General features: G+C 32.6%; 1 protein-coding gene across 3 annotated transcripts; it reads left to right on the top strand.

Annotated features, from left to right (window-relative positions):
* The first annotated feature begins 1116 nt into the window (after positions 1–1116).
* On the top strand, positions 1117–25967 carry LOC116340128 (aquaporin AQPAe.a). Of its 3 annotated transcripts, XM_031766386.1 has the most exons (8): positions 1117–1287; positions 2302–2385; positions 16854–17059; positions 24387–24530; positions 24645–24857; positions 24946–25026; positions 25105–25212; positions 25629–25965. In XM_031766386.1, exons 2-7 carry the CDS (start codon positions 2373–2375, stop codon positions 25210–25212), a joined length of 765 nt encoding a protein of 254 aa, XP_031622246.1. In that variant the 5' UTR covers positions 1117–1287; positions 2302–2372; the 3' UTR covers positions 25629–25965. The 3 variants fall into 3 exon arrangements, with proteins under 3 accessions (XP_031622246.1, XP_031622244.1, XP_031622245.1); XM_031766384.1 differs by lacking the exons at positions 1117–1287; positions 2302–2385 and adding an exon at positions 14441–14799 and having other exon boundaries at positions 25629–25967; XM_031766385.1 differs by lacking the exons at positions 1117–1287; positions 2302–2385 and adding an exon at positions 14441–14799 and having other exon boundaries at positions 25105–25180.
* Positions 25968–26303: the final 336 nt, after the last annotated feature.

The following is a 26303-nucleotide window of genomic DNA, read 5'->3' on the forward strand; positions in this document are numbered from 1 at the left end:
TAACATGTCACATATTTTTCGTGAACGACCTTTCACAAATTGCATCGTTGTCCAAGAACATTTTTCATCGCGCATTTATCATAACAACAGAAGATAAAAAAAAACCAGCTGAAAATGGATAATTTATCAAAATTCGGATGTCAATTAATTGGCTACTGCTTATCAAGTGATAAATTTGTCAACCAAAATTTACATATGACTTTTCGAGGTTTTTAAACTGCGCAAAACATGATTCAAGTTTCAAACGAAAGATTCATGTTTGTTTCGTTTTTCGAAATAAAAATGGTTTGTCGTGAGATGTGGCAGTTAAAATAAAATCCACAACACTGAATAAATACATTAACAAACACAAATTACGCGTATTACATAGCGCACTATTTGTTTTTATTTTTATAATATAATGACCGCAGGGAAAAACAACGATAAAAATAGTTGATGTGCTCTTTTTTTAATATGAAATCACGATAACATAAGGACATATAAATTCATTTAACAAACCAATTATGATTGGAAATGTGAGAATATCCAATTTTATGGTTTGAAAATTAAAAATTCATGCAACACCAAATTATTATAAGTCGTCCAGATGATTATTTCCAGTGCTTATGTCATGCACGACATCAAAATTCGGAAAATAAATGGATTTTAATTCCATTTTCAAAAAAAAAAAAATCAATAGTGAACAAAGAGAAAAAAAATAAAATGAAAATGGAATTAATCGAAACATTACTAATAGAATGAATACGATAGATTATTTACAGAATTTTAAAATGTTTGGTCTTTGGCACAAAGAATAAAACGGACCATTCAAACAACATCAAATGTATATAAAGGTGTGGAATTTGAAGAAAATCAGTGTCTGAAGGAAATATTCCACAAACATCTATTTGCAACCACTTTTGAAGAAGCGGCGATATTTTGTTTCAGTAAAAAGAAAACATAAAACACCGATGCCATGCTCAAGCACACACAAAAAATATCGTGTAGAGAGAGAAAGAGAGAAAAAAAGCACAGATAGTAAACAGTGTATATGAACGGTCGTTTCCTACGCCTTTCTGCTGTGTGTACAGTATAATTCATGTTGTTTTTTGCTTTGTGCGACGCGAACGCGAAAACACAAGCGGCTACATTTTTCGCGCTAGCCCCGTGTGCATACGAATATCTATATGTACACATATATATTTGGAGCGAACGTATCAGCCAAATTTCCATTTCAAAAACAGTCTTTCAACCGTCTACATCGCTTTCAGGCAGTCTTGTTAGTTTTTCAAACGGATCAATTCAAATGTAATTTTTTTTTTGGTTATCTTGTAGCATTTTTTGGAGAACATTTTTTGTCATTATCATATTTATCAATTTTTATTTTTTTGTTATAAAAACAAAATTATTTTAAATTTGGGGGGATAAAAGTTGCTTTTTTTTATTTCAAAGGAAAACTTGGAAAACACTGATTTAGTTTATTTGTTTTTTTATTTTTCTGAAAAGCTTTTGTCAAAAAAGTTCTTGTTCTAACATTAAAAATGTGTTTGTTCTTGAAATGATTTTTTTTCGTTCTGCAAAAATGGCAAGTGATACAAGTGAAAAATATCCATGTTGTTTGCGGTTTTCGTGAAAATAAAAAAAAATGCAACTTTTGTGCAAAAGACGAAAAAGAATGGCTTAGATCTAATTGTTCGGCGCGGATAATGTACTCGTTAAATATATTTCGTTAGGCTTGAGATTCTAATTGAATTGTTTTAAAACAAATTGTCTACTATAAAAGGGGATCAATTTGAAAAAAAAAAAAAAATGAATAGCACCAATTAATTGTCAATTCAATTTCCGAATGAAGGAACCAAAACGAAAAAAATAATCATTCAGAATGAAGTCCGAATTGGTTTGCTATTGCGACAAAAAATTATCATTTTGAATGTAGTGTTAAATGCGAAAGTAATATGGCGTTGATTAATTCGAAAAAATAAGAAATTGTGAAAATAGCAAAACAGTAGCAGACAGTAGCTTAGCACACCAAAGAAGAAACACATCTGGTTGTGAAGTAAAAAAAAAACAACAAATAGCATGGAAGGAGACAATGCACGCGCGCTTTCGTAAAATCGAGTAAACAATGATTGAAGCAGATAAATCATTTTTTCTTTTCAAAGTCGCGTTCGCATCAGAAAAATCGAAAAAAGTTTTTTTTTTGACAAAACGTGTAATTTATAGACATTTAATCTTTTAGTGATTCGACACCATTATAAAAGCCATCGAAATGACAGTAAACACACAACCAAACATCACTTATCTTTTATCTCGTATTCACAGAAAAATCGACCGGCACAAGAGATTAAAATCGAATTCAAGAAGCAATATCGAATACAGCCAAATCAACAAAAATGACTTCAGAAAGTAAGTATAGTGATGAAATTTATTTTTATTTTTATCAATTGATTTGTTGTTGTTGTTGTTGAAACGACAACAATTGGTAGTTTTTTTTTCTTTAAAAGAAACTGTCTTTTTTTCTTTGTTTGTAACTGAAATTGATTAAAAACAAACACAATGTATCATTTCGGGTACCATATTATACTGACATTTAAGCAATTATTCATTGTTTATTGCATGTGTTTGTTATATATCGGCAAATGTCAATCAAAATATGGTTCCTTTGAGATTCTAACATAAACATTAAGTTGTATTAACACAATGTTAGTTCATTTGTCGAAATTTGCTCATATAATGGGTCCAAATGTCATTAACAAACCATTATTGCACTCGAACATCCATTTTTGATCGCTTTTTCATCAACTGTCGTGCAACGATTTTCTAGAAATATACGTAAATTTGATTAATAGAGTGAATAATTGGTTAACCGAAAGTGCAATAAAGAGAACGAATGAGAGTCAGCCGGTGAGGGGAATGTAAAGCCTAGACAAGAAAATTGAGCATTAGCTTTCTCGCAACAATTTGTGCTCGGAGTTGAATTGAGCCAATGGAAAAATAAGATCGTAAAATGTCATTGGCTGAACTCATCCATGTCGAAAAATAGACATAGACATTAAACCCATTATTACGCGTCGCTGAAAAAAGAGAGAAAAAAAAAATAGAAAAGTCATTTCATATTTTCACTCTTTTATCCTATTGTATAATTTAATTTATATTCAAAACATAATATTAAATTCTATATTCTGAATGCGTACAAGAGAAGACCTTGCCAATTTTCAATGGGATTTGTGAAAATCGTAAAATGTGTTTGTCGTAAACATATTTTTGTGTTTGTTGAAATATTTGATGCGTTGTTTTCTCCATCATCACATTTTTTTGCGGTGCATTCTAGACGATTCGTGTATGTGATCAAATGTGGTTAATCTAGGGTTAATTCATTGCAATTTACTCAAAATATGGTCGTTTAACAATAAAACCGAAAGCAACCGAGATCACGTCAACGGGAAGACGTTCGCGATAACAAGCTAGATTTCAAGATCGCATTTTTGTTTTCAATATCGTTTCTTTATTATTATTTTTAGCATGCGTATTGTTATTTTTGTTGATGTTTGTCTTGGTATCGGTCACGGTATTTTCAGACACGAAAAGTGTAATTTGATTAATTAAGAGAGAATTCGCGAGTCTGAATCATATCATTACAGGTAGTGTCGGTGATTCAAAGTGTTAATATAGAATTTCCAGACGAAATCTAAGTAAAATCCCAATAATTACGTGTAATTTTGCTTTCGTTTCCCTCTCAAAATCATCTATTTTGATTGCACTGTGACTCAGATTTGTTTTTGAAATAAACATTTTGATCAAGACATTTCGTTACCACCCCCCCCCCCCTAAATTAAGCATTTCCATGCGTTTAATGTACGAAAATAAATTGTTCGAAATTCTTTTAAAATAAATAAATTTCGGAATTTTGGTTTTGATTGTACGTAAATAAATACAGAATATTTAAGCAAATAAATGAAGAATATAACCACAAATAACAACCAATTAATAAAAATTTTGATGTGGCAAAGAGTTTTAACGAAAAGCAAATCCAAATTTTTGCCACATCATTTCAATAAGCAAACGAATGGTGCGCAAAAATGATAAATCATCTTTAAACATATTCAGCGATATGAATTTTGCATATAATTTTTTTTTTCTGAATGCAAATCTCTAATGTTTATGGATCATTATGTAAAAAGATTGAATGGTTCAAAGAATGTCGATGGCAGTTCTTTTGAAAAAATTTGGCAACAAACGAGACATTGACTGACGCAAAGTCCAAAAATCGCAATGTAAATATGCTAATCGAACAAGAATATAATTTATTGTTGATGCGTTTTATTGTCGTCTTATAACTCTATTTATAAATTGTTTTCATCCAATTAAAAAATCATTTAACCATCGCTGAGTTTTAAGAAGCCGGCATTCTCTGTGTAGCAACCTGTTTTGTAAAAAAAAAAAACAATACAAATGATGGGTTTATTTGTAAAAAATATTTTTATTCTGTTTTACTCAAAAGAATAAAGCACGCAGATATGAAGATAAAAGCAATGACCTAATGTGTATGTATTTAAAGGCATAAATTAACAGTGAAGCATTTAGAAATTCGTTCCGGAAAGAAATATGACATCCCTATCTATTCATTTGCACCGAAACTGACAAGACATCAAGAAAAAATGCTGAGAAATTACAAAAAAATGACGATCGACGCACGAAAGCCGTCAGTTATCTCTATCTCTCTTATTTAATTTGCATTGTAAATAAAGTCATTTGAAATGGACCGAATGACACAAATCCATTTTATCTCTTCTAATACGTACGAGCACATTTTCTTTACATCGCATTATTATACAATTTATATGTTGTGCATTTCTGTTATGTAAATTGTCATTAAACAAAAGAAAAATCATCGCAAAACTACAAAAGATGGTGGAGAGAAATGCTGCAACAAAACTAAAGCAAATTATGAGAGTGCAATATAACATCCATATTGTTTACATAAAAAATGCGCATACAAAATCAAAAATAGAATGCCTATTATTTGTGTGCAATTGTATGATTGCAGTCATAATATTTTGTGTGCGTCGTCGCTTCTGTCGTGTGCAGTATTTATTGAAACAAAGTACGTAGAAAAGCGTGTCGCGTCACATGCATAACAAAATCATAATTCAACAGAGAAAAAGAGTTTTGTTTTTCTCTTGTTTCTCCCGCTCACTTTCTGATCGAAAATACCGCACATTGGCTACACCTATTACAGTTGCTTTGGATTAATTAGAAACCAACAATAAATTCTTGTTCTTAACACAAGAGCGAAGAGAGCAAGCTAATAGCAATCAAAATGGGGGGACAGTTGCGTATTAAGAATGAGAATGAAAAATTAATCACCAATTTTTTTTGTGTGTTTCTTTGCAAAAAAAAATAAGACCATAAAAATGATCAACTTGCAATGTTTTTGTTGTGGTTGCTTGCTTGCTCTAATGATATGTAGTCGTTGGTGTGTGATTTGTGACTGTTTACGATACAATCAAAACCAGCGATTTGGCCGACCTTAAGTCAAATCTGCATAATTTACCCTCAGCATTTTAGCAATTCAAAACAACAAAATAATCACCAAGTCGATACACGACAATTCAAATGCAATGAATAGAATCAGACATACTCTATAATACACAGTTCACGCAAAATTCCAAAATACACACACACATGGACAAGCAAAAGGAAAAAAACGATCATTAAGAATTGTTCTTCAATCACTCAGTTCGTTTATTATACAAACGGGCCGTCGATTTCTTTCTCGTTGGACTTTATAATTTGCACTTCATGCGTTTTGAATCGTGAGATTGAAGAAACTGTAGAAAATCACCGTCGTCCGAATATATTGAAATGTAAAGGTAGCACAAATTAGTATAACTATGTGACAAATTTTTTTTTCTGTCGCTTAATTATATAGACTTTTTTGATTCTTTGCGAAAATTGGACGATGAATTGAGAATTTTTGCTTAAAAATTGTTGACAAAAAAAAATCGCATGAGAAAAGACGCTATTGTCGTGATGAATGTCATTTGCAAACAAAATAGCAAGCTAAATGATTGTGGTTTGAGTCCGGGAGCATGTTCACTAAAAATAAGTTATTCTAGTGGGAACCAATGTGGCCTCTGCCGCCGCCGCCATCATTTGTATGTGTTCTGAATTTTTCGAAATAGAAATACCAATTACATTCACGATGTGTATCTCTTTCGTCGATGATGTTTTGTAGATGTCACAACATGAATATTCATTTGCGGGATCGTAAATCTAAAGGATGACTATATCATTTTTTTTAGAATTTTAATCAAAGCGTTTTATCTCAAAGTGTGCGACTGTTTTTGCATCACACACATTGTGCGCACAGTTGTTTTGAAAATGGAAAGTGACACAGGAGCCAAGATGTGGGTCGAACGACACGTTTATTTGCAACGGGTAATAATTTCAAATAGAGAAAGAGAAGAAAATAAGAGTCGTTGTTTTATTATCGATAAAGCTATTTAGAATAAAATTGCTGTGGCATTTGCAGGTTTTTCTCTCTACCTCTTTCGATGCATAAAATGCGAAAGTGCACACTTACCATTTGTGGAAATATGCTTTTTGACCATTACATTGTTATTTTTAATTTCTATTCACATTTCATATTCACAGTGATTGTGGATAATAATTACATGACATTAAAATACAATGAGATGTTATACATTGGGTTTGAGTGTCAAAAGAACTTTCATCGCTTAACTTTCGATTTATTTTTGAATGATCATCATAAAAAGCCAAAAAAAATATAAATATATCTATACATAAAAAAGAAATGCCCGTGCCTAAATAGCAATGAAATAAAATAAACCACAAAACATTTTATGGAATGAATGAAAAACAATTCTTTTGATTTGGTAATCTCAATGTGCTTTTATTCACATAAAAAAAATTGCTGTTATTGTTTACTATCGATAATGAAAAGTGTTTGCCACGAGTTTTTGCGATAGTTAAAATACAAAATTACACAGCCACTTAATTGCGACGTGTATGTATAAATATTTCTTATTCGCCGGTCATTTTGATCGTTACATTGTATTTACATTTCTGTTGCCGTACAAAACAGTGATCTCATTTAGATCTAATTCTAAACGGTGGCTATGTGCACATTTTGCACGTCAACCGGGCTAGACTTTGGCAAATTATATACACACGACGAGAGAAATATAATTGTGGAGAATATAAGCCCTGAGACTTTTACTCATTGTGATAACAAACAAACAATTTGTTGAAACAAAATCGTGTCGTTCGGTTCATTTCATGATCTTGTTTGAATTTCCACAAATGGATAATCGACATTCAAACAAATCATAAACACCGTTCGAGCGCTACCGAGAAACGCGCTACTGATGGAATGTCGACGGCATATAGTGTAATCTATTTGATTATTGTTTGTTTATTTTCGTTGTGGCCGTTTTGTTGTTCGTAGTAAGTTATAAATTTTATAGCCGGTTTGATAGTCACCAACTTCAAGAACACCCCACTGAATCGTCTTTCTTTTGCGAAATTATTGGCAGAAAGTAAATAAATAATTAAATAAAAAAAAATATATATATATTATATATATGTAAAAAAGCGAGAGCGACATAAAAACGCCAGCCATAAAGTTCGTAATTTAAAATAAAAACGACACGAGAGGAAAATACGTAGCTACAACAAATGCAAACAAAGTGCATGATTGTATGTATTTTCATATTTTTGTATTGTATGTTTTTAAGGAAATTTACCGAACCCAATCAGCAATGAAATAATAAAAAATATGGAAAATTATAAACAAACCCGATGAGAAAAACGAAGCGAACGAGCGAGAGAGGGTGAGAGAGAAAGAGAAAACGTGTTAACCAACACGCCATTTACTTGGCAAAACATCTAGAACATTTCTGATGTATTCAAATGTCTGCATAACTAAAATGATTGTTTGAATACGAATAAGCGCGTGCTTAAGCTTAGAAGCTCATTTATCTGAAGCTGATGGGCATTTTCAAATGAATGTGTCGTGTTATCATATTTAATTGCACGTTACTGAGCATACGAATGACACGTAAGTTCAATTATTATCGTCAAAATGAATCATTTTTTTGTGTGTGTGCTTTTGATGCACTTGTTCATTACTCCTGAGAGATGTTCGTTTTATTTCGTTTGCAATTTTTGCTTGGTCGATATGTGTTGCGGTATTATTACTATCACTGTTGCTGTTTCACGTACACACACATAAAATAAATCGCGAATAAAAAGAGGAACATATAATTTATGTGATCAAAACTCACTATCATAAGCGTTGACGTGAGTCAATCTCTTAAGTTTTGCCACATTTCTTTCCCCTTCTTCATTTCGCTTCTTTCAACAAACTTTTTTCATTTCAATTCAAAACTCCGACAATTGCTGATATAAATAACAAAATTAAAATAATACTCAAGTTCTAGACAACAGAGAAAGAAAAAAAGAGAAACGTTCTTTCGTTCAAACCCAAATGCATAATTCAAAAACGACGTGAGCAAAAATAAATTGAATGATTCTCGTTTAATTTTGAATTTTGGATAAACAAAAGGTATGTGCATTAAATGTAATGTGCAGTGGGTCCTTTTTTCCCTTGAGCTACAAACGATATGAACGGTGCATGGTTGAATATTGACGGAACAAAAGTTAAATAATATTATCACACTTGCTTTAATTAGTGCGTGTCAAATGGAAAGGAATTTACACGTAACAGTTTACTTGTTGCAAATAAATTGATAAAAAAAAATTGACTAAAAACTGACTGTCCATCCACCATAATGTTCTCGCTTTCTTTGTATTTGTGATGGATTGCATGTACACTCGTGCTAAAAACGGTGCATTTAATATACAAAATACAATATCTGAAAGGAAGTTCTAATAATACTTTGCATACATTTTTATGCAATTATGCCGAGATCAACGTTAAATGAAGCAGAAAATAAAACCAACACAAAATTATTCATTAAAATGGCAAAAAAGAAATAGACGAAGAAGTAAAACAGACACAAAAGAATAGACTGTTGGAGATAGTTGCGGCATATCTTGATTCATTATCAATACACGATCCATTTTTTAATAGCTTGTATGAGCCAATTTTTCATGTGTTTGTTAAGTTACGGTGGCGGCAAACCATATAAATAGACAAAAACAGACGCATACATTCCATGACGCGATTACGTGCAAACATTTTTCGCATTTTGAATCATGTGGCCCATGTTTAGAGGTGTGCTATATGCATATTCAATTAGTTTGATTAAATTCTTCGATACCAGACACTTTACGTGTGCATTGTGAGACCGCTTTAAAGTCGAGTCTTTTGCCTTCTCTTACCTTTTTAAACATTCGCCAAGAGTGAAAGAGAGTGAACCGCGAGTTTGTGAACAAGTGTGTTTGTTGCGTGGGTCGATTGCATTCGTTTTTTATTACAAAAACACGACAAGCACTTGCATTATCTTTTTTTTTTCCCGAATGTAAATGCAATAGAAAATGATCACAAATGAAATACATCAAATATTTGGACATCACGAACATTCTGTGTTCGATAGATTGTAGTACCATGATGATGATGATGTTTGGTTTTGCGTGAAAAAAAAAAAAAAAATATGAGGAAGCGTATAATTTTACACACTAAATGTATGCATTTATACTTTGCGTGATTCTTTCTTCGCTCATATGACCCGACTATGACCTGTACAAGGAAAATAATTCAGTTTTTCTTTGTTTTTGGCTTTGTTTTTCGTGTTGAAGAAGAAAAAGAAGGAAATGGATATCTCTATGGGCTCAAGACCAATGGCCATAGTGATTGTGATTCCTCTTTTCTCTTCGGGCACCCAACATCATAATCAGCGTATGTTATTCATGATAACATTTTTAATTGATTGTAATTAAACATATCATGCCGTACATTTATTTCCACGGAATTCCATTTATAAATACCACAAAACAAAATCCATTTCCGAAATATACGATCACATCAAAACCAAACAAACACACAAAAAAAAATCATTCCACGATCTGCCAATTCAGGGGAGATTTGCCTGTCATTTATTTTAATTTGATAATAGACATCCAAGGCAATCCCATTATCCCGTTAAACTGCAAATGATACGTCTTATTTTCTCTATCTCCATCTCGTCTCGAATTATAACCGTCTTCGTTTTTTTTGCTTCTTTGATGATGATTTTTTTTCATTGGATCTATCTATTTGACAGTGTCAGGTCTCTCTCTCTCTCTTGTGACAGAGTAAAAAACACCTTCGGGCAGTATGCTGCCCATTAGCCGCCGTTGGCGTTAAATTTTACGGCTTTGTTCGGTTCACATCAAATTTGAACTAGTCACGAAACACGACATTTAATTCCATTCATGTCTTGATCATCATCAAAATCATCTGGTGTGCTTTGATTGTTTCTCCGTTGAATAACAAACGAAAGTATGCACACATAAAAATCGGATCGCTGTTTCGTGCGAACACTGTTTTGCGAATTATTAGAAAAAAATATTGAAGAGAGAAAAAAAGAAGCTGAAATGAGAATGCATGTACAAAATAAATAAGTGTCTCTCAAAATCAATATCAAAATATTGTGACGCATTTACAACATTCAAAAAGGCCTCCATTTCATTCAACAACAACAAAACAACTATGATGGTCATTTCCTTTTGCGATGCGATACGCGACCCATTCCAATTGAAATACTCTAATCGTTATTTAATATTTTTTTGATGTTAAGTATAGACACGAATTTGCAATTTGATGCGCTATTTCCTTGCATCTCCTACGCGCATGTATCGTGCATTAAGCCGACCGCAACAATTATTGCCCGTTGTTGTCTTTCTCTCTCTTGTCTGTCATTCATTTTATCTGAGTGAATTGTATTCGCCTCAATGCTTGACCGTTCAACAATAAAATGTGAAACCATGCCTTTGATTCTTCACTCTTTGGAAATTGCTATTTTTTTTTATCTAAATCACTTATTTTTTTATGGCTCATTATAAAATGGCAGAATTTTCGTTTCTATGCTGCTGTCGCCATAAAATTGAGGATTTTTTTTTTATTTGATTTTGAAGTGTCCTCAATGCACATGTTATAAATTTGACATTGGAACTGATAGTGACAACTCCATTCTCATATTCTCATGTGACGATTTCAATGTGTATTCATCGATTGTAATTGCTATCACAGCGAAGATTATGAGAATAAATTAATGAATTGAGAGGACGAAATAGTCACATTTTGAATTTGAAATTGGTAGTAATAATTACATCGCAAAATATATGGGAAATAAAAACAAAAGTCGATAGTCAAATAAGTTTTGCGAAATTCGACGTATTTGTAATTTATTAACGCCTAGGCTCTTTTTTGCGTTCTGCATAAATTAATTGCAGCATCAACGATTTAGACACACTTTTGATTTGCATTGAACAATTAATTATAACGATTACACAAACAAAAAACGCTTATTATTATCGTTCACTGTCACGTTTGAAAATGTAATTCTTATCATTAGAGAATGCTGAATGCAGGTGATTCAGTAAACAGCAAGCTATCTCTTTTGGACATTCCTTTGTCAAAAGTTTGAAAACGCATATTCACTTATCATGCTGCTTCTGTTTGTTCTTGGCGGGGACTTTAATTAGTCAAAAATATTTATTTACTTTGCAAAAAAATGAGAAAAATTTTTTATGTCCTCAATGCACATGTTATAAATTTAACATTGGGACTGATAGTGACAGTATTCCATTGGGTACGAAAAAACGGATTTGAAAAATGAATTAATCAAATGTGAGAATAAAAAACGAATTGAGAGGACGAAATAATAACATTTTGAATATGAAATCGGTAGTGATAATTACATTGCAAAACAAAAAAAAAGTCGGCAAGCAAATGAGTTTCGCGAAATTCGACATATTTGCAAATTATTAATGCCTGGAATTTCTTTTGATTTCTGCATAAATTAATTATCATATCTAAAAAAAATGATTGAGACGCACTTTTGCATCGCATTTAACAACTAATTGCGATGATCAATCACAGCACTCGATTATCGTTCACTGTCAATTTCTTTCGGCTTGTTTTTATCATTAGAGTATGGTGATTCAGTAAACAATAAACATGAGATTTTTTCGCATTTTTTCTGTTGTTTACAAATCAAAGAGAATGCACATTACATCACGCCAATTTAATGGATTACAATACACGTGTTGTTATTGGAATGCAAACGAGACTGAACGACAAAATAATTCTCGATAAATTCATCGTAATTTTCCACATTTTTCGATATCTCATTAATAATAATTGTTATTACGAATCAGTTCAATATGTTTTGTAATGTTTGACTACTGTTTTTTATATCGATGATATGCGGAATTGTTTTACATTTTCAACGCGTAAATGTTTTTTTTTTCCAACTCTGCTACTATTGTATTCAAATGATGAATCGGGTATTTTCTAGAAATCCATAAAAAAGCTAATTTATATACTGGTAAAAATGTTGTGCAAAGTGATGCGATCAAAGCGATTAGCTGCTTAAAATGATTGATTATCTGATGAAGTTCACGGTGATGATGCTACAGGTTTTTGCTAGTTTTCGCTCGTGTATACAATCAATTTGATTTGAATATGCATCAAGAGTGCGGCTAGGATGATCAAATGCGCGAAATGTGTATACTTATAAGCGCAGAGAGAAATAGATCTCAACAACAACGACATATCATAAATGCATTGTTGATGCGCGATCTCGCGCGCACACTCGTTGAGCTTCAGTTGTCTCTGTTATCTGTCGAACGGAGGGGCTTCAATGCCAAGTTCATGTTCACCAACTCACTGTGAATATAGATGTATAAATTTTTCTTCAATTTTTCTCATTTATTTGCGTCGCTACTGCTCATTATTTCATCTTTTTTTAGTTCTCACTAAATACGAACGTATTATTATTATTTTTTTTTTCACCTTACACAGTTTCATATTCACCCATTCTGTTATTTGAATTCGACGTCATAGTTGTTGTTATTGTTGTTTTTCTCGATTTAGTATGTGCTTTGCATTTGATCCGCATTTTTTCTACTTCTTTTGTATAATTTATTCATAGAAGCGATTTACTATTCGCTCGGCGAAGCCTTTTTTTCTCTCATCTCTTCTAAGTTTGTTTTTGAGCTCTTAAAAATAATACGCAGTATTAAGATGATATTGATTACATTGTTGTCGCGAGTTTTTTTTTTCTTCTTCATTTCAATAGTTTGAAGAAAACTTCTGTTTCTGCCGGCTTCACACGACCATTGTTTATCATACGATGAAGCGCGTTCTCAGCGACAAACAATGCTCGTTTTTTTCTTCATTTTTGCGATTCTTTCCTACTTCATTGGTAGTTTTTTCCGCATTCAACATGTGGAGCAGAGCAAAAAAAACCGTAACGCAACAATGCGTGCTTTGTCATCGCACATCGTCATAACATTTACGACACGCGGTTTGCTTTCATCACAATTTATGCGAATTTTACAAATTTGCTTTTTATTTGTGCGATCGATGTGACAACAACACAAAAAAAAACTGGGAGACGACAAAAAATCCACATTTCGAATTCAAAATCATTGAACTGATAGGCATTAGTGATGACAAATAAGGAGTTTGAAAATGTAGTTGCCATTTTTGAAATCATATTGATGCGGATACATTTCCACTTTCATGCTATTATTTATGATTATTCGATTTTGCCGACGATTGTTTGCTTGCCAGCAAGGCATATTGTTGATGGCGATGATGGGAAATGGTAAAAATGCAACGATTTACTCATAAAAATTACAAGATAATAGGTGCATAAAAAAGTGTGTGCCATACACTAATTATGGTTGTTGGTTAGATGAATTCAGTCATTCCAAAAACAAAAACATGCGCATTCATTTGTACCGCTTAGCCCTCCGGATGCATTGTTGCACATATCACAATTAAGATCGAAAGAAAAATAACAAACAACACCGTACTCTGTGATTCAATCAAAACAATAGAAAACCGTTGGTTTTGTTTGTTTGTTTTTTATGTAATAATGATTTTCTTGCGATCGCAATGTTGTTCTCGTTTTTTGAACCGTTTGCAGAGCAGTTTACACTCTCTTTCGCTCTTTCTTTCTCGCACACTCGCTTTGTTATGGGTAATTTTTTGTTTGTTTCTTTGTGGATTGTTGCATTCGCCTCGTTTGGGATGGTTTCAATTTGTTTTTCCATTTCTCTTTTTTCCAATGTTTCAATGCACTTCACTGTTTTTGGCGGCATTTTTTTCTTCTCTTCTTCTTCTTTTCGTTGCGTTTTCCATCGAGCGCAGTGTGTGGCACACAGGCTACCTTTCGATCAAACAATTCAACATATGATCAGTTATTTTCCAGACATCAATCGCATTGCACTTGATTGTTTTTGTGTTCGGTGTATTTAGTGTAATTTAAACGTGAATTGATCGTTTTCATTTTTTTTCCATTGATTTTCGTGTTTAATCTTGTGTTTTAACAAATCAATAGAAAACGAAAAGTTCTGCTCCGCAACAAACGTTCAATTAACATCCAATTTGATAGAGTGTGTTTGATTCACACCAAATTCAAGACCAATTAAAATCCATTCGTTACACGAGCTGCTGCTAATTTCAATTCGCATCTCAAACTGTTTGCACATATTTCAATTTGGCGCTTATTGATTTGTGCATAAATTTTTCATTGATTTTAGTTTTTGGATTCAGTTGTGGTCGCTGTTGGAAAATGTTCTTAAACATAGATAACATCTTTACCCTGGATTACAGAGATGGTGCGAATCGAAAGAGTTTTTTTTTTTTTTGTTAAATTTCATTATTTATTTATTCGGTTTGTTTTTATCTGCAAGAATATCAATAAATTATTCATTGGCATACACTTCAAAGTACAGATGGATTTTTTGGCAGAAACCAACAACAACGAGTAAAAAGTGAGAGAGATACAAAAGACAGACCGTGACAGTCAACAGATGGTCAATCAGGACGTTTGCATTTTATTACAAATCTGACAAAGTGTTTGTATATCTATATAACGATCACAGTCTGAACTCGTTCTCAATTTGTGTTTTGTGCATGATGAAAATATACGTAAAAGCTCAACTAAAACAAAAAAAAAAACGAACAACAACGAAAAATATTTCAAAATCCACACTCAAAGGAATCATAAAAACAATATATCGTCTGCGAAATGTTCGCTTCGAAATTTGTTTGTCAAATTTATCTAGTGCGTCAGTCATTTTGGGAGATGAGTGCAAGGCACACAATATATAAAAAAACTGTATAACTAAGGAAAATAGAGGGAAGGAGCGAATGTTTCGAATTAGTAACCAGTATAGAAGTGGTACTTGAATTGTTAAAGCAATAAACAAATAAAATGGCAAATGCTCAAAATCGGTTCAATCGTCTGTGAAACAAGCAATTTTCGGGCGCACATACAATTGTTATGGCCTGTGTTTATGTGTACTTTCGAGCGGTTGAACTGTCTGCATTAGTCAATTTTTATTTGTCGTTTTTCGATGGGGCCTCAAGTAATTTGCTAAAATAAAAATAGAAACTCTCTTTATACAGTTGAAAAATTGGCTGGCAATTGAGTCTCTCTCGGTTGATTCGGCAGCTTGTGTAAAACCACTAACGGACATACATGGCTGTACAATTGAAGACGCAAAACCAACAACTCGTACATTTGTGTTGTGTGTTGAAATGATGAAACTTCGTTAGAAATGAAAAACTGCACTAAATATTCACGCTCCAAAACCGAAACCATATGTATTGAGGAAATAAGACGAATGCATTTGTGTTAGGAATTTTTTTTTCGTCTGAAATTCAATTGATTGAATTTGGGTCATGAACTTTTCATATTGAATTTTATTTTCAATGTTGATACAATATTTCATTTTACCACTTGTGCCGTATCAATTTTCTTTTTTATGCGATCAATCGCTTCAATATCAATTTGATCGCATCTTCAAATTCAACTGATAATATATCACAACCAGACAGCCAGGCACACACACACACACAAGTACATATAAAATAAACAATGTTAACAAGACAATATATGTTTTCATTGAGAATTCCATAATCGTGTTAAGTACTACCCGTACTACCTAGTTCAACTACTGTACTCGTATGTAACATATGTAATTGCACTTCATAATTCTCTCACTCTCTTCACATATCTCTTTTATCTTGTGCGTTCATAGCCAAAAGCGTACGACACAATCGCCCGCTTATTCGTTCATTTCGTTCGTCTCTCATTTTCAACTGTGCTCGTTTGCTTCTCACGCAATATGAGCACCGATGTGTTGTTGTTGGCTTTTTTTTCTTCTTTTATTCTCAAATCATATTGATGCTTAACCGTTGAAACAATATTGCTCTAAATAATAATTTGTTGTTGTTGGTATTGCTGCTGTTCGGTAGCTACCTGAGAGTACGAGTCTTATGTGCATGTGGGTTTTTGATTCTCGTAATTAATCCACCAAATCGCTTTTATCTCATTTAAGCGACGTGCACACAAAAATAATGTGTGTGTGTGTGTACATGTATCTCTATGTGAAATGAGAGCAATCGACGTAATTGTATCATAATAATAATCTTGCCAATGAATTATCTTATTGTTTGAATCGGAGCTTTTTGGATTTTATGGTATAAATATGCGCCACATATATCAGGCATGAGTGCGTTGTTTGATACGTTTTCTAAAATCAAATATTTCGTGCGTTGTTTGATAATGACGGTCAAGTGCTTTAAATTGTTTGATAATGGATTTGATTTTTTTTCATCGTTATATTTACACTTCTTTCTTCTTCTTTTTCTTTCTTTATTACAGGCGTTAATCGTATCATTGGTGTCAGTGACATCACAAACAATCGTAAAATCTTGAAGATCCTATTGGCCGAATTTTTGGGAGCATTCTTTTTGGTATCGGTTGGCATTGCCAGTACAAGTGGTGACCGTCAATGGTCTGCGGGTTATTCGCCGAGCATGGTTCAAATTGCCTTCACATTTGGATTGGTCGTTGCAACGCTTGCACAGGTAAAAACTAGACAACAAAAAAAAACATATTACAATTTCAGACTTTTCCACATTTTTGTCTTTCATTTATCCTCCCCCTTCCCACACACACACATGACATACAAAAAAAATCAGCACATTTTTTTATTTGACGCCATGATTCATTTAGCTATCAAAACCATAATAAAAGTGCAGCCCATTAAAGTCGTTAAATAATAAACGACGATCATCGAATCGATCAAGTCAACTACAGACCGCAATCATTGCACGATCATTTCGTTTCATTCAAAAGCATTTTACAAGAAAACGAGTAATGTGAGCAAATAGGTGTTTTCATAAATGGTTAGAACAAACACTCAACTGAACTTTATTACGATCTAAAACCAAGCGATTGAAGATGATAAAGGAGATGAAAAAAAAAGCGATTCAACAACCTAGAAACGCAAAAATGATAATGAAACCAAATATATGGCAAGCAAAAAAAGAAGAAATTGCACTGAATTGCTGTACAGCCAGTGTTAATATAATTTTTTGTACATATTTACATTGAACAGATTTTGTGGAATTAATTTGTTTTACTCATATCGCACACAACGATGATAAAGCCCAATGGTTTGCGTACATTTTCTATCTCTCTCCGCTCTCTTATTTGCCGACAAAATTACGGCAGCGACAACAACATAATCAAAAACACCTTATGGCCATTTTTTTTGTTCGGAAATTTGAGTGCTCTAATTATACATTTAACTGGTTGCTCTTTTTCAATTTAACATTTTCGTTTTGAACTCAGTGTTGAGATTTTTTCTCATTTCTTTTGGGTTCCTTCGTTTTTGTACCAATAATATCAATAACACTTGTTTAACTTTAACTTTATTCACTGTTCACTCTCTCCCATTCTCGCTCACCGTTTCTGCATTTCGGTTTCGATCTCAAACTGTATAAGTACTTGAGATGGAATTATGGAACGTGCACGCGACTATCATATGCCACCTTGTATATATGTCTGTATTACAAATAGCGGCAATTATGACGTGCGTGTATGTACACGGATGATCTTACCGAAAGAATGAAACAAGGTGAATACGTATACATTTTATTTCTCATTATTTGGACCTAGATTTGGACACCATTTTTTGTTGGCTGTTATTTATTTTTCATCGTTTTTGTGTAGAAACGTGCACCCTTTCATGTACCGCTAAAGCGCGTACACACAACGCATTTATTTCTGATAAGAATCAATTCAAATGAAAGAAATGCCCAAATATTTTATCAATAATTATGTGAATATATTAAATGACATTGTTTTAAATGGGCCCGTGCAAATCACATACACACGGTCAGTAATTATGAACATTTTTAATTACATGAACGTTAAAATATATGATCAAAGATTTTCATCAAACAATTATTTTAATAAATTGTTGAAAAGAATCGTCATAAAGAATGAAAAATTTCGACGTTGACCATGGGTTCCAGTTTTGTTTGGGCCAGTTCAAATGCAAAGAATTGATCACATTTATGATTTAATTTCTTTAAATTTCAAAAGTCATTCTGGACTTATTTACAGCGAGCGGGAGGGAAAAAAACCTTCGAACAACTTGACCTGCATACGATTTTTATTAATCAGTTTTATATGAAGCTCATGAAATTTTGTAAAAATTAAATACAACGATTTCATCTTTATGCATGACTATGACCACACTTCACACCACCAGCATCATCATCATCATCATCACCATCATCATCACATCTGAACAATCAAAGCAATCGTGTGTCACCGATTTTTTCGAAGCGCTATCAAGTCGAGATGAAGTATGAATGAGTGAAGTAAAAAAAAGGCCACGAGGCTTGTATGCATTCCACAAAAATAGCAACAGAGTATGCTCATTGACATACTCAAGTGACCAATCGCCAATTATTCAATTACTAAACAATATAGTAACAGTGAGAAGTGAAGAGAAACTAAATCGAACCAACTTTGTGTTGCTTTAGGGTTGAGTTTCCATTCACCAGCGGTGTTTGTGTGGCAGTCTTGTATTGTGTGTATGGTTTTCTTGTGAATGGGTCTTGAATTGAGACATTCAAACCATAACTAGAATCAAATATACACAAAATGAGAGACGGCGTACGATCAACAAATGAACAAAACACAACAAATGCGGTGCAAAAGTTAATTACATGTTGTTGATTAATAGAAATTGAAACAAAAACAAAAACCAAAACAAATTGAAAGCATAAATTCCAAGAAATTTACTTGTTGATTTTTTTTGGCGCACAATTTTTTGTTTATCAGCTTCAACAAATCACAATGAATGATTCATTTTTCTTTTTGGTTTTGTTGTTGTTGTTTTGCGTGCGATCGAAATTTAATTTTGATTTCAAAATTGAGCCGGCTCAACAATCATAATGGAAATGCCTGTAAAATACAAAAGGTGTGGTCTTGAAGTGTTCGATTTGTTTGTATGTGTGTGTGTGTGTTCGAGATGTTTTTTTTATTGTGCGAGAGTGCGAACAAATTTTACGCAATTCACTTGAGGAGAGAATGAGCAAAAACGTACAAATGCCTTGGTTAAAGATCAACGGCATGGGATTTCTTGCATAAATCTTTCAGATTATCATTATTCTAGATGGCAACAGAAAAAAAAGCATTATTCAATTACATATGGCAATGTATAGCAAATTTAGTGTACGACTGCAGAAAGTTTAAGGTTTTGTATTTGTTTCGGCTCCAGAGATTTTAAGAAGAAAAAAAAAACAATATCAATGAAATTTAAACTCTGGCATTTTTCCCTCTCGCTAAAAGTTAAATGTTAATCTTCAAGCACTAAATCGGAATTTCAAGCGAAAGGCACTTGAGCTGATGGAAGAATAAGAAGAAGACAATATTGTATTTTTTTTTATTGTTCAATTCTAATCACATATACACAATAGATACAAGTCGATTTCATTGTTTCAAATAGTAATTACAGTGTCTGCACTTAAGTGTCTACAATATTACGTTCGGCATATATCACATATCAGCCATTTCAATCTTTTAAATAAATGGGGAGGGCGTACAACGGTATGCTTTTCAATCAAATCAAAACTGATTTTCAGCCAAAAATTAATCATTTTGTCATAGGGTAATCGTTGCACCTTGATTGAGTCATCGAGCTTTTATAAGAATAGATTTTTAATCATTCTTTGTATAGCATACTCGTGGTGCAAACAAAAACAAATTAACTCGTCTAAAATCATTTATTTCGTGAGCTCTCTAGTTTAGTACACACTCAGCTGCTAAAAACATATACACACATCCATTCGAAAAAAAAAAGATTATTAGTAAATTAATGGTGTATTTTCATTGGTGGAAGGTCAAAGATTTCCATGTGCAATAAAATATGGTTATCAAACGTTTAACACGCAACATTCTATATTATTCACAATCAAATGGGAATATGTGCTTGATGTTGGTCGAAAATGTTGTATACAAATATAAATCCTTGCTTCATTTGCACAAAATCTAATTATAGAAAATGTGTTGTTCCTTCCGAAACATTACCGTTTTACATTTATTTGGCTGGCTGACTGGTTTAATGTTGTTGCCGTCGGTTGGTCGTCTTCAGCCAAAACGGTTGATTTCGATTTAAATTAATTCGTAACACAAAAACACTTTCGATCGTATTGTTCATTTAACCAAGACATGTACACATAACGAAGGTGCTAGAGAGAGCCAACTTGAACACGAACAGTAATTATAAAATCCGTTTGCATGCCATTGTCCATATATTTATACTCTTTTCGGCTAATCAAATCGCATTTTTTTTCTGTTGACACACCTTGAATGAATGCAACATTTTGGCAGAAAACCGATAGAGACGACATTTGCTTTCGTTCGGCATGTTTACATATCACAAAAAAAAAACAAACAAACAATCAGAAACAATCGATACGTGTATCCATAAGACAAGGTCACAAGCACATGATAAAATAAACTAAATCGATCTAAATGGAGGAATCGATAGAAAAAAAGACAAAAATTAAAACTAACGTGTTGTTAGCACGTAATTTGTAACGAAAATTTTCCACACAGATAAAACATTGGAACTTCCGACACGTTTTTTCATCCAAATTAATTGACTCAGTGATGGAAAATAATACTCAAAGTTCGAAACAAATGTGCAAATAATTGATGGAATAGCAAACCAAAAATTTAGTCATTTCGATGATTTCAAACATTGTGCTCGTACACAATGCTATGATAAGTGGTTTTTAACATGTTTTGTAGGGCTTAATATTCGATAATCTTTTATATGTTATAGAAAGCGATCGTCTCACGTGTGTAAATATTAAGTCATATTGCTAAACTTGGCTTGGAACAAATCACCACATCATATAGACGGTGTAAATGAATTTGTTTTGATGGATTTTGAGCGTACACACGAATTTTGTTGGTAGAGTCGGCAATCACAAGAACCGATCAAGTGGCAAAAATGCGCTGCATTCTATATCCAATATTTCCATAATTTGCACATGCTCTTAAATTAATCGTTAATTCAATAGTAATTGATTAGCATCAAAATTCAATATAAATGCTGTTCAAAAACTTAATGCAATTACGATTAATAGCATATTTGGATAGAACGGAAATTAATTTATATTATGGAAATATTTGAATATATATATTAGTTTTATATTCAAATATGAATGTCTGTCCGGCGAAAGAGCAATGTATTATATAATGTTTATGAATTTTATTCTCTATAATCAAAATTGAATGAGTTGATGCAAGAAAGAGAGAGAGAGAGAGAAACGGCAAATTAAACATGAATAAAACATGAAATGTGCGCTCGAGCAGGCCTGTTTGTCAATGCAAGTCATTCACTTCTCTATTGAAATTTTCTCAATCATATCAATGTCAGTGGACCGAACAAAACGCAATTTAAACCCGTCTATATTCACCTGATTTTTTTTTCTCATTTCATACGCAATCTGCGTTTATACGATCATTGCACTCGAATGCAATACCACAATATTCAATCACTTTGGAAAATTGGCAGTTTTTTCCCGCGTACGCTCCTCACTCTTGTTCGTAGAAGAAATGAACGACAAAAAAAGCAATGGTTTGATAGATGACAGAAAAAACCAGGCATGAAATTTTCAACTGATGATTAATTGATCGTGCAATGACGATTCAGAAATTATTCTATGTCAAAAATCGCATGAGAAAAATATTGTTATTTTTTTTAAATATTTTTTTTTTTTGTTCACCAAAACCAAATCAGATCAAATATGAAGAAGAAAATGAATGTATTTTTTCGCTAAAAATGAATGCGAAAACGGTACTCGATAAATGATATTTGACAAATGTTCTTCGATCAATATATGGTTTCGTTTGTTGCGAGATACAGTGTGATCGTTGATCGCAATAAAAGACTGCGTGTATGGGGTACACGCTTTTTTTATTTTCATTTTTTTGTTGTTGCCTTCTTTATACTTTGCGGCATCGCACTTAATCATAAACAATGTAATTTTTTTTGTATGTATTTGTATGTAAGTGTGCGTAAATTTTTTTTAAAGCAGCGCTTATTCTCACTTTATAAAGAAACATAAAAAAATTAAAGCGTCTATTAAGTGTAGCAAATGTAATGACACATACACTCAAAAATGGCAACAACAAAAAATTTACTGTATGCAGTAACCAATAATAAAAAAACAGGCTGAATGTTGCGCGCGAACTGAGAAAACGGTGTGCATTAAAAAGTTATTAAAAGAGTTGCTTGAACTTTTGATCTGAATTAAGTGTGGCACTGTATAAATGTGTAAGTGCAATGCCGATGCAAGATCGATTTGAAACAAACAAACAAACAAAATATTGCACATTAAAGGTAATATTGGTAAACCGTGATGCTTTTTTTCGCTTCATCAAACTAAAAATGGTTCGGTAAACAAAGTTAATCTTTTGGCATGATACAAATTTGATTCGTATAATGGATTTTTTTGTGATAACATAATGTTACATGTCACACCGTTCAATTGTGAATGTGACATGTCACACCTTGCATGCACAAGCTGAATGTAACTTGTTAAATGGTTTATAATTGAATAAACCAACAAGGGAATAAACTTTATGGTTGCTATAATAATGGGCTTGGTAAAACGGAAATGAGGAGACCAACCACTTTCATTTTCTACACTTTTGTTTCTTTCCATTTGGGGAGAAGAAGGAGTGCCGTGCCCACAACAAGGTGTCAGAAAAATAAATGAAACGATAAATAAAATGTGTAAAGACAAAAATATAACCAAATTAATTAAAGCAAATGGAAAAATCCATGTGAAAGATAAATGATTCATTCAACATTCGTTCGTTGAAGAAAAAAAAATATCACAACTTTTTTTTTGTTTCGTTGGAGAAAAAAGTGTCGCGCGCGCAGAAAAAATGAGTGCAAGACAAGAAACAGCAAAATGTAAATTCTAATTTATTAATTGGAATTTAGAACTTCTAGAATGAATGGGTTGCGAATGGAACACACGCATTTAATGTTCTCTGTGACCAACACTTTACGTGTAGTTTTATTAATGAATGCACAGCTTGTGTAACAGCAAAAAAAGCCACTGGAAATGACAACAATATCGACATCAAGCCACAAAATGTACGATAGCAGTGCTCAGGCATCAGGTGCGCATTGAACTTCATAGTCGAACTTTATGTCTATTTGAGACACTTTTTACACTTAACACTTTGTCAGCGAATAAAAATTGAAACGAAACAACAACAAAATCGCTTGCAGAAAATCGATCCAAGTCCATGTGCAATGCAAATGCTCGAGCACATTTATAAACAAGGCGAAGAAATCAGTGCAAACAAAAAATTAAACAACCACTGCGTTCAATAGACGTTTTGCAATGAGAATGCTTTGGTGATTGGTTAGTACACATTTTCATAAGCGTGATATACGCAATGCATACGGTCAAACGACTCGTTTCGTTATTCACCAATTATGTGTTCAAATGTTTCGGCCACTTCGAACGCACAACTTCAACGATTAAACAATTTTGAACTAAATCTAGTTTTCAGTCGGCGTGTATCGATGAGAGTGAGTTTTTACTCATTCTCGATCATTTGATCGTTTATTTTTATAAGTGTAAGGTCAGATGTCTTTTTTTTTGCAACATTTTTTTAAGTCGTTTCATTTGCACTCTTTACTAAGGTTGTTACTAATTTTGAACCATTTTAACGGTCCCAAACACACTTTTTATTAAAGATTTACATTTTTCATATAACTTGTTGAATTTGTATACGATCGTTCTCACAATTCTTCTCTTATAATGTGCAATAATTGGTTATTTTTTGGATATATTTTATTAGGCTTTTGGGCATATTAGCGGATGTCACATTAATCCAGCTGTTACATGTGGTTTGATGATCAGTGGTAATTGCAGCATTTTAAAGGCAGTTGTTTATATTATTGCACAATGCTTGGGTGCCACAGCCGGTGCAGCTGTTATCAAAGTGAGTCAATCTTTTTCCCTTTATTTATGTGCACTTTTTAGAGGATTTAACAAAAATCACTTTAAAAAAATTGTGTCAAATTAATATTTATCTAATTCTAACAAAACTGTTTAGTTCGCCACTCCAGAGAATATTTTGAATCACAATTTGGGCCTTACCAAGCTAGGCAGCAATATGGAACCCGCCCAAGGTGTAGTCATTGAAGCATTGATTACGTTTATGTTGGTCTTTGTTGTGCATGGCGTATGCGATGAACGTCGCAATGACATCAAAGGATCGGCTCCATTGGCAATTGGACTATCGATCACTGCTGGTCACTTGGCTGCCGTACGTATTTTTTTTGTTGTTGACTATTTTCCAATTTGCGTGCTCTCACACGTATACATATCAAAATAAAAATGCTTTCATGCTATAGATTCAATATACTGGCGCAAGTATGAATCCAGCACGTACATTCGGACCAGCACTTGTAGAGGGTTTCTGGGATAATCAATGGGTATGTGCACACATAAATTAAACAATTGCATGCAATAAATCAAAATGTTATATTGTATTCGGCAAATGTTTTTTACAGGTCTACTGGGTTGGTCCAATCGCTGGTGGTATTTTGGCTGGTGCAATTTACCGAACCTTATTCCAAGTGCGCAAAGGTGATGGAGACGCTTCGTCTTATGATTTCTAAGCACGTTTGCTTCTTGTTATTATTACTATTATTATAATTATTATTTTTGAATCTATTACAAAAAGAAAAAAAAATCCCTCTAATATCATTTGTTCACTTGTAAATAAATTATCGATTTATTGTTTTCTTGCGAATAGAATTTAGTTTCAATTATTAAAGTGAATGATAAAAACAAAGTACAGCAACAACCAATTCATTTTAAACAGCATCCAAAGACGGAGCATTTTTCGTTTGGTTTTTTTTCCTTCTCCATTTTTCTGATTTGCATGTGGTTATTTTATTTTTTATTGTTCTCATAACATTACGTTCAGGTTTATTACAATGTGTGTTTTCTGCATGCAAGTCAAATTGTTGCTTTTTTTTTCAAACTTATAAACACAATGTTTATATTATTTCCTGTTTTCCGAATATTTTAGGACCCGATACAGAATCAGCATAGAGCTGATCCCACAAATCATTCATAAAATTAAACAAAATTCATTTTGTTTATCTCCCGTGAATGAAAAACAAGAACAAAAATTGAACGTAAAAAACGTTTCTCTTAATAATTACTTAATCGGAGCAGGACGATCAAAAACATCTTCAGGGGATAAAAACAAACAAGATAAAATTGTGTATCGCACTATTTTATTTGCATTAACAAAACTGCTTTCAGAAAATAAATGACAAATATGTATTTTTGCGGTTTTCTTTTGGTCACACCAATTTGTCAATGTTTTAAATGTCGACGTTAGTTTAGTTTAATTTTTAAATATAATCACATTAACATTAAATTTATCTATAAATTTTACTGTAATACAAATTCAAAAATTCAATAAAACAATACAAATTAAATGTTAAAAAAATGAAATTGACGGTTTGAAATTTTCTTTTTCATCCATTTTCATGAAGTTGTTTCAGTGAAAAGATCGATAATTATAATAATATATAATCTCTTAATTTTTGTGTTTGATCGAGCAGCTTCAACATATTCAGCGAATGCCAGAACATTTCCCGAAAATTCGTAAAATCTTCATTAGAATAGAAACGCAAAATAAAAATAATTTTAGACAACAAATCGAAACCAGAAAAAAAATATTTAATTTTTGTTG

This window comes from Contarinia nasturtii, unplaced genomic scaffold (genome assembly GCF_009176525.2).
Source record: "Contarinia nasturtii isolate CC-2019 unplaced genomic scaffold, AAFC_CNas_1.1 Cnas_scaffold_630, whole genome shotgun sequence".
Classification (NCBI taxonomy): domain Eukaryota; kingdom Metazoa; phylum Arthropoda; class Insecta; order Diptera; family Cecidomyiidae; genus Contarinia; species Contarinia nasturtii.

What these genes read in the sequence shown, in the direction of transcription:
- LOC116340128 (XM_031766384.1), top strand. Translation starts at nt 14,754, where the DNA reads ATGTTCTTAAACATAGATAACATCTTTACCCTGGATTACAGAGATG. An exon ending in CCGGTGCAGCTGTTATCAAA is followed by an intron (nt 24,531 to 24,644) that starts GTGAGTCAATCT and finishes AAAACTGTTTAG; the next exon opens with TTCGCCACTCCAGAGAATAT. An exon ending in CTGCTGGTCACTTGGCTGCC is followed by an intron (nt 24,858 to 24,945) that starts GTACGTATTTTT and finishes TTCATGCTATAG; the next exon opens with ATTCAATATACTGGCGCAAG.